This window comes from Electrona antarctica (genome assembly GCF_951216825.1).
Source record: "Electrona antarctica genome assembly, contig: scaffold_1495, whole genome shotgun sequence".
Lineage (NCBI taxonomy): Eukaryota > Metazoa > Chordata > Actinopteri > Myctophiformes > Myctophidae > Electrona > Electrona antarctica.
This window is the reverse complement of record NW_027638001.1, coordinates 1-9,513: the sequence shown is the minus strand read 5'-3', so window position 1 is coordinate 9,513 and position 9,513 is coordinate 1. Positions and strand designations below refer to the sequence as shown.

Below are 9,513 nucleotides of genomic sequence, written 5' to 3'. Positions count from 1 at the left end.
CTGAAGCCCCATGAAGTGACCAATAGAAGTCTATGTAGGAGAGCCTCCATTGGACTGAAGCCCCATGAAGTGACCAATAGAAGTCTATGTAGGAGAGCCTCCATTGGACTGAAGCCCCATGAAGTGACCAATAGAAGTCTATATAGGAGAGCCACCATTGGACTGAAGCCCCATGAAGTGACCAATAGAAGTCTATGTAGGAGAGCCACCATTGGACTGAAGCCCCATGAAGTGACCAATAGAAGTCTATGTAGGAGAGCCTCCATTGGACTGAAGCCCCATGAAGTGACCAATAGAAGTCTATGTAGGAGAGCCGCCATTGGACTGAAGCCCCATGAAGTGACCAATAGAAGTCTATGTAGGAGAGCCACCATTGGACTGAAGCCCCATGAAGTGACCAATAGAAGTCTATGTAGGAGAGCCGCCATTGGACTGAAGCCCCATGAAGTGACCAATAGAAGTCTATGTAGGAGAGCCGCCATTGGACTGAAGCCCCATGAAGTGACCAATAGAAGTCTATGTAGGAGAGCCACCATTGGACTGAAGCCCCATGAAGTGACCAATAGAAGTCTATGTAGGAGAGCCTCCATTGGACTGAAGCCCCATGAAGTGACCAATAGAAGTCTATGTAGGAGAGCCGCCATTGGACTGAAGCCCCATGAAGTGACTAATAGAAGTCTATGTAGGAGAGCCGCCATTGGACTGAAGCCCCATGAAGTGACAAATAGAAGTCTATGTAGGAGAGCCGCCATTGGACTGAAGCCCCATGAAGTGACCAATAGAAGTCTATGTAGGAGAGCCACCATTGATTGGACTGAAGCCCCATGAAGTGACCAATAGAAGTCTATGTAGGAGAGCCACCATTGGACTGAAGCCCCATGAAGTGACCAATAGAAGTCTATGTAGGAGAGCCGCCATTGGACTGAAGCCCCATGAAGTGACCAATAGAAGTCTATGTAGGAGAGCCACCATTGATTGGACTGAAGCCCCATGAAGTGACCAATAGAAGTCTATGTAGGAGAGCCACCATTGGACTGAAGCCCCATGAAGTGACCAATAGAAGTCTATGTAGGAGAGCCGCCATTGGACTGAAGCCCCATGAAGTGAACGCAGTTTGCGTAACTCGGTCTTACTCTATGGCTCTGATAAGATCAACCTACAACCATGGAATAGATCAGGGGTTCTCAACGTTTTTGGCCGGGGACCCCGGAAAAGCTTTGGCAATGTCTCGGGACCCCCGCCCCGCCCCCTCCCGACCCCCAATATAAATTGACTGCTACAATAACCTTAAACCATTTTGGGCGGGAACCCCTTTTGATGTTTTAAGTATTGTTATAATTTAGCTATTGAAAAATAGCAGATCTACAAGCTCATAGCGCGCCACCGAGTGGCGCGCTATGAACTTGTAGGTCTGCTATTTTTGAAAAATCGTGAAAATAAAATTTATTTTTTGAAAATAATTTGGGGACCCCCTAAAATAATTTGGCGACCCCCCGAGGGGTCGCGACCCACGGGTTGAGAACCCCTGGAATAGATAACATCCGAAATGGATTGTACATGAATTGAAAACCCTATGAACAAAAGAGGTATTACACATCCTACTAAGGGCATTTCCACCATGGCATCACAGTGGCCCATCTTGGATTATACAAATAATACCAATTGCGTTAAGAGTTGTCCACAATTTGGGCAACCAAGCTAAGAAATGTGATATATCAGTGCAGGTTTTCAACCCTTTTCATATCAAGGCCCATTACTTATTCTGCATTTGAGCCATTGGACCACCATTAGACGACTCTCACCATGACATTTAGCCTCTCAGACCCAAAACTTTGAATATTGTGTTGTCGTTGGATAAGATTGCGTCCACAATTCCATGTTGTATTGATGTTGGTATAGTTAGGAGAGATAACAGGCGTTTATTATCAATTAGTATACATTCTCCTTAATGTATATGTTTAACAATAATGTAACTCCCGAGAGCGTAAAATGAAACCAACCCAATGGACCGGTACAAGGTCCATTTGGTCTCACTTTACACTCTCAAAGAGTTTAAAGATCTATAAGGGTCCATTTGGTTATGAACCTCTCCATCACTTCGGTGCATGGGGACCACCTGGAACCCTCCCCTCAAGGACCACTGGTGGTCCCCGGAACCACTGGTTGAAAACCACTGTGCTATAATGTGAATACAAATCAATAACAAAACAAACAAACAAACAAAAATACATTTTGTATGTTCATGAAGAGACCAAGGAGACCAAGCAGACCAAGGCGCAGATGGAGGGATTACATCGACTCACTGGCCTTGGAACGTCTCGGGATCCCCCCAGGAGGAAGTCACTAAATGTAGCTCTGGAGAGGGAAGTCTGGAGCTCTCTGGTGGAGCCCCCGCGACCCGACTACGGATACGCGGTTGAAGATGGATGAAATTGCAAAAAAGTGGTATCCAATCAGGGACCGGCGAGGTCGAGCAGTGGTTGTTTCTCGTCGTCGCCCTCCGACTCCGTGGCCTCGTCCGGCAGCTTGAAGACGTCGGGGAAGACGTGACGCACCGTGAGGAAGGCGAGGAGGGCGCCCTGCGCCATGCCGATCAGCACGTCGTTCAGGTGGTTCTTGTGGTCGTAGACGCGCGTGTAGCCGACCCACAGGGCGACCAGCACCAGGTTGAGCTGGACGGTGGGCCGCACCATGCGCGTCCAGGCGGCGCCGCCCGCCATGCGCGCCTGCACGTAGAACGCCGTGAACACCATGTAGTACATGCCGTGCGAGGCGTGGTAGGAGTAGAAGGACAGCCGCGCGGCGTCGTTGTCCGCCTCCGCCATGGCGTTGCACACGGGGTCCGCGATCCAGCTGGCGCGCATCTTGCACTCCAGGGTGCACACGGAGATGAAGTCCGGGCGGGGCTCGCCCACGTAGTACTTGGCCATGTAGGCCAGCGAGTTGTTGCACAGGCTTCCGAACAGGAAGGCGGTGGCGATCTTGTAGAAGGACTTGTTGAAGTGGGACCAGTTGGTGGTGATCTCGCCCAGTCCGAACAGCACGGCGGGGAGGACGTTGATGGCCACCCAGACGGACGTGTTGAGGGTGCCGTCCTTGTACGGGAACTTGTAGGTCCGGTCGAGGCAGTCGATGCCGTGCTGCAGGTAAGGCTTGGGATTGGCGTTGAGGACGATCGACGGCAGGAACCCGACGAAGATGCAAAGAGCGTCCAGCACGAACCACACGATCGACTTTAGAAAGTCTAACGCTGCCATGGTTGCCGGGCCAAGGCTTGATGGAGGAGGGGGCGTTCGATTAGGACTAGAGGTGTTCGACCATAATTTAACCAGAGATTAGTCTTAGCCTGCGAGATTCAGAGATGACTTCAGGAACTATAGCAGTGGCTCGAGATATAGTTTAGTGTGAAGTGTTGAAAAGTCTCAATACTCAAAAACTCAAATAATGTCAATGAGAGAGAGCGTGACCGTGCTCGCCGTTTATACTGTCCAGTTGAGTTGCCCCTGTCGTGGTGATGAGGTCACCACGTCCAAATATGGAGTGCCGGACGATGTTGATTGCGTCGACTAATAATACTTTGTCTAATTTCTTTTTTCACTGATGAAAACTAAATGGAAGCTAAATGAAAACTAAGCTATGATGACTAAATATATTGACAATTTTATCAACAAATAAAAACTAGACTAAAATGTTAGGAGGGTACTAGTGGACAAGAGATCCAGTATAAGAAAAAGACAGTCAGACAAGTCATTTTACACTTGAAAAAAGTTGAAAATAGCTGTCGCCATGCCTTCTGTAGTCTGTACCAGGAAAATAATATTTGGGGAATCTATTCTGTCTTTGTGCGTGTGCGTGCGTGCGTGCGTGCGTGCGTGCGTGTGGTTTGTGTGTGTGTGTGTGGTTTGTGTTCAGGTATGTGTTTGTGTCATACCCATGGCCAGCCGTTGGAAAATTGACACTGGGTGGAAAAAACGGGTTGCAAACCGAAGAAAAAAAGGTACAGTATGTGTTTGCAAAGTGTGGCCTATTGTCAGAAAGTCAAGAATGCAAATTGCGAGGCTAAGCAAGGCTCTATTAACCCATTTAGACCTGACGTCGAAATTAAAAAAATGTCTTCTAAATCCCGACAGTTTTCTGAAAAACCTTATGTTTCTGTATCAGTGGTGCTCAATATTTCATGTCAAGGACCCCCATCTGAAAATATGTTGTTCCAGGGACCTCCCCAGAAGAGAAGCAAAGTTTTGAGTTAAAAGTTTTCAAAAATAGCAGACCTACAAGTTCATAGCGCGCCACTATGAGCTTGTAGATCTGCTATTTTTCAATAGCTAAAGTAACATAATGCTTAAAACACCAAAAGGGGTTCACGCCCAAAATGGCTTAATGACCACACTATTAGGGCTGAGAGAGAGAGAGAGAGAGAGAGAGAGAGAGGGAGGGATGGAGGGCAGGAGATTTGCAAGTCTAATAGCATCCTGACCATAATGAAGAGCATTTCTGGCCCATAGTCGGCTGGGGAGGAAATAATGGCCCCAGAACAGGGTTGAAATGGCCAATGGACTGAGTGTGGGGTGGCCGGGTCAGTAGAGGATGCCAATAATGAATACCAAATAAGAGAGGATCAATGGATGAACAGCCTTGTATTTGTTACACAGAAAACGTGTGTGTGTCTGTATGTGTGTGTGTGTGTGTGTGTGTGTGTGTGTGTGTGTGTGTGTGTGTGTGTGTGTGTGTGCGTGCGTGCGTGCGTGCGTGCGTGCGCACGGTGCATGCACGCGAGTGTGTGTCTCTGTACATGCTTAGAGAGGCACTGCACATCAGCCATTTTAGGAAGCAGCCTTGAGTCATTTTTCCCAAACAAAATTAAAAATTGATTTTTGTTTACATGCTGACAGCATGCAATATTACTGCGTTTGTGTGTGTGTGTGTGTGTGTGTGTGTGTGTGTGTGTGTGTGTGTGTGTGTGTGTGTGTGTGTGTGTGGAGACGTCAGTCTACCAGAGGACAAATACTAACCGCTTAAAGAATGCAGACCATGCATCATTAGTGGGCTATATAGCTCTAACTGGCTTTTAATCTTAACACATTTAGCGCCATTGCCGTACATCTACGGCAATTATTAATTATAGTATAACGCTCCCAGCAATCGCCGTAAGACGTACGGCGATTGGTCTTGTATAGTGCTTATGATCGATCAAGTCGTAAATGGTACTTACATCCCATTTTGGGCTAATGCTAATGGAGTGCCATGATTTCTTTCCACCCTAAAATATGATCATCAGGCCTTATTGTTATATGAGGAAGATTTTTTTCCAAAAAGTGTACAGTATTTGTTAAAAGGTCGTTTTTTATGTGGGCACCTCCACCAGTTCATTAAGTATGCCTGGTTTGCCTGGTGGGTGCATGGTGATCCACCTGAACTTAAAGCCGCACCCACAGCTGTAGTTGTATGATAAAGGGGGAGGGGTTAGGGGAGGGGCTGATAATGTGACGTCACTATATTATATTACTGTTTTTTTCATTGGCACTTTTGACTGTCAAGGGTTCAGCCTCCAGGAAGAAACCCTAAATACAAAGTTAATACATCATTGCACATAAAAACGACTCCAGGGTGAAATGAAATTAAATTAAATTAAATTAAATTAAATGATTACTATATTTACCCAGGGTATCTGGGTTAAGCTCAAGAACTTGTTTCCAGCCAGGCCCTGCTCATAGAACACATTTCATCGTAGTGGTTCAATGCCTTGTTCAAGGACACTTCAGCGGTGGTCATTTTAACGTGTCGGACCGCTGATTCGAACTGGCGACATTCCGGTATCAAGACCGCTCCGCAATCCGTTCGGCCACCGCTGCCACTAATGAAGTACTGTCACCTCATAGACACATGAAAAACTGGAAATTGTGGCACTCCATCTTTACGGTATTTCTTATTCTTATTCTCTTTTTCACCTACAATGACCTGCCCAAAATATAAGGTCAAAAGTGTTTAAATTGGCAGCATGAAGCACTAACTGTATAAGAGCAACAAAGAGAGGAGGAGAGTACGTTCTCTACATAAATCTCTCTCCAGCATAAAGAACACTATACGTGTGAGGCTCACCTAAGCTAGTTAAGATATTGATATTGCACTAGGCATGCATTAAGAAGATTTAATGTGGAGGCAATTTGTAATATTGGATTCATAATCAATGGAAAAATGGCAGTTTCAATGACAGCCCTGTTGGAGAAGGTCATTAGGAACTATGGGACACTTGGCATGAGCATACACCTGGGATCACAGAGACGCACGCACGCAGACACGCACGCACACACTCATATGCGCACGCACGCGCGCACGGATGCACTCATATGCACACGCACGCACTCATATGCACACGCACGCACGCAGATGCACGCACGCACACACGCACACACGCACACACACACACGCACACACACACGCACACACACACACAAACACGCACAAACACGCGCACAGCAGTTGCCTGTGGTAGGTTATTTATGATAGTAGCCATTCTCTTCTCTGCACAGTGATGTGACTCAGTCAGTCCAAATTGATTTACCAATCATTCATCTGCAGCCTATAGTGCCTGTGTGACTGGGTGTATGCATGCGCGTGCGTGAGAGAGAGTGTGTGTGTATGTGTGTGCATGCGTGTGGATGTGTTTGTGCTTCCCCCATCTGTGTGCCCTGCCTCTATGTGTCCATGCCTTTCAGAGTATGGGATCTGTTTGTGCCCCATTTGTATTTGATTATACTTGAAGGAAATGCTAAATGACTTGTCATTTTCCAACCACCAGAAGATGGCAGTAAACCCATTCCTCACAGAGGCCTTCCAGGAGGAAGAGATATTACCATTGGAATAGAAGGCTGTTTGTAAAATCCCATTCACACACTATACTATATACGCCAGTATAGCTACAGTGTTATTGTGCGCCTTCGATGGCAGATCTACAAGCTCACAATGTCGTCACGCGATGCCAAGCATGACAGAGCATAAATTAGCCATTATTGTAGCCCGCAGATCTATGCTGGGCGTGTTCATGATTCTCTTCTCTTCTCTTCTCTTCTCTTCTCTTCTCTTCTCTTCTCTTCTCTTCTCTTCTCTTCTCTTCTCTTCTCTTCTCTTCTCTTCTCTTCTCTTCTCTTCTCTTCTCTTCTCTCCTTCTCTTCTCTTCTCTTCTTCTCTTCTCTTCTCTCCTTCTCTTCTCTCCTTCTCTTCTCTTCTTCTCTTCTCTCTCCTACTGAAATTACTGTTTGCCATCAAATGGCACCTATTTACATACATACATACATACATACATACATACATACATACATACATACATACATACATACATACATACATACATACATATGCCCATAATACAAACACACATTTACATATGTTCATACATACATTATGCGTTTACATGTATATGAAGTGGTTGCCTCATATACATGAATACTGTTTGAGTTTGCTTTTGAGATGTGTATATCCTCACACACACACACACACACACACACACACACACACACACACACACACACACACACACACACACACACACACACACACACACACACACACACACACACACACACACACACACACACACACACACACACACACACACACACACACACTCATTTATGCATAGTCTACAGATAACTACCCATATGCCCACGCATGTATATGTACAGGGATACACATATATACTGTATAATTACTATTAATATATAATTAACACTTAGAGTGATTCCATATAGCCCTCAATTACCCTTGTTTTATATGTTCTCTTGAATGTTATGATTGAATTGCTTAATTTTAATTCAGTGTCCAGATTATTCCATAGGTTCACCCCAATGGCAGATAGACATCTCCAAGTGCTATGGGAGTGCTTCTCCAAGTGCTCAAAGCGTTTTACAATGGTTCATTCATTCACACATTGGGAGGTGAAGCGGTGAACAGTCGACGCCAGCGTCCTCAGTTCCCACATTCACACACCAATGGTGGCGAGCTCACACCGACCGACTCATTGGAGACAATGTAGGGTTCAGTGTCTTGCCCGAATGACACTTCGACATGTGGACAGGAGGAGGAGCCGGGATTCGAACCGCCGACCCAAGGATCATTGGACGACCTGCTCTACCTCCTGAGCCACAGCCGCCCTGTAAATAAAAGCAGACATATTGAAGAAGTGGCTTTTGAAAGCAGTTTTGAAACTTTGGAGGTTCGTTGGGCATCTCAGAGAGTATTGATTGGGGAGTGCATTTCACAGGGTTTAGGGCAGGAGAAGCAACAGCTCTGTGGCCTCAGGTACGATACTTGGGTCCTCAGGAGGAGAATAGAGCAACTATCTTTCATATTCACGTATACTTTCTTTCTCTCTGACCCTCTCTGTCGCACGCACGCACGCACACACGCACGCATGCATGCACGCACGCACGCACACACGCACGCATGCACGCACGCACGCACGCACGCACTTCAATTCAATTCAAAGGGCTTTATTGGCATGAGAAAACATACGTTTACATTGCCAAAGCAGAAAGCACAATACAACAATACAATCAAAACAAAAATTGTGTACATTTGAGAGTCAGAATCTTCAATAGATCAATTTCTATGTACCAAGATCACTCGATGCAGGTATAGTGCAGGAATATACACAATGATTATAGTCTTTAGGGTGGTTGTGTTCCGTTTGATATCCTTCTCCTCTCACAGCAACTCACGAATCTTGCTGCTGTGTTTGCACATTGTTGTACTTCGCCAAGTTTTTTTTGTCATTAGTCATGTTTTCAAAATCTCCGTGTGTGGTTGTAATCTGTGGGAAGTATATGTGTCTCTGATGTCTTGGTACACAATGGACAGATGGTTAGGAAGTGTATCTCGGTTTCCACTTCATTTTGTGTGCAGTGGGTCTGTCTTCTCTCGGGATACAGCTCTGCCACACACACACACACACTTGCGCGAGCGCGAGCATACACAGAGAAATGTACTAGTTACATGTAGGGAACGCGAGAAGTGTAAAACAACACATTGGTTGGTGCTACAGTACATGTAATGCTGCAGGTAGAAAAACAGCACGTGTTTAACTCTGTCGCTATGGCAACAGATCACAGTAGGGGCTCTCTCTCTCGCACGCACGCACACACGCACACCCGCACGCACGCATACACGTACGCACGCACGCACGCACACCCGCACGCACGCAAAATTACACACATCCAAAAACAAACCAAGTTGTTACATACATAAGTCTATACACAATTAGAGAATGTAGAATAATTTTGATCCAAGTTTGCCTGTTATCTCTCCCTTGGTGCCAACATCACTGTAGCATGGAGTTTTGTCAAAGTCAAAGTTTTGGGTCTGAGAGGCTAGATGTCATCAAATGGTGGTCCGTGGCTTAAATGCCGAATAAATTATGGGCCTTCAGGGTTGAAAGCCACATCCTGGACTGACAACAACAACCACAATCGGAGCAGATTTCTGTTTTGATTGAGTTTTGGGGAGTATGTGTGAGTG

The 9,513-nt window shown here is 45.9% G+C and overlaps 1 protein-coding gene across 1 annotated transcript; it reads right to left on the bottom strand.

The window, feature by feature from the left end:
• Window positions 1-2,453: 2,453 nt before the first annotated feature.
• On the bottom strand, window positions 2,454-3,257 carry LOC306918478 (phospholipid phosphatase 2-like; the record flags this gene model as incomplete). The annotated part of the gene is made up of 1 exon (XM_079531380.1): window positions 2,454-3,257. One exon carries the CDS (start codon window positions 3,255-3,257, stop codon window positions 2,454-2,456), a length of 804 nt encoding a protein of 267 aa, XP_079387506.1.
• Between the last annotated feature and the right edge of the window lie 6,256 nt (window positions 3,258-9,513).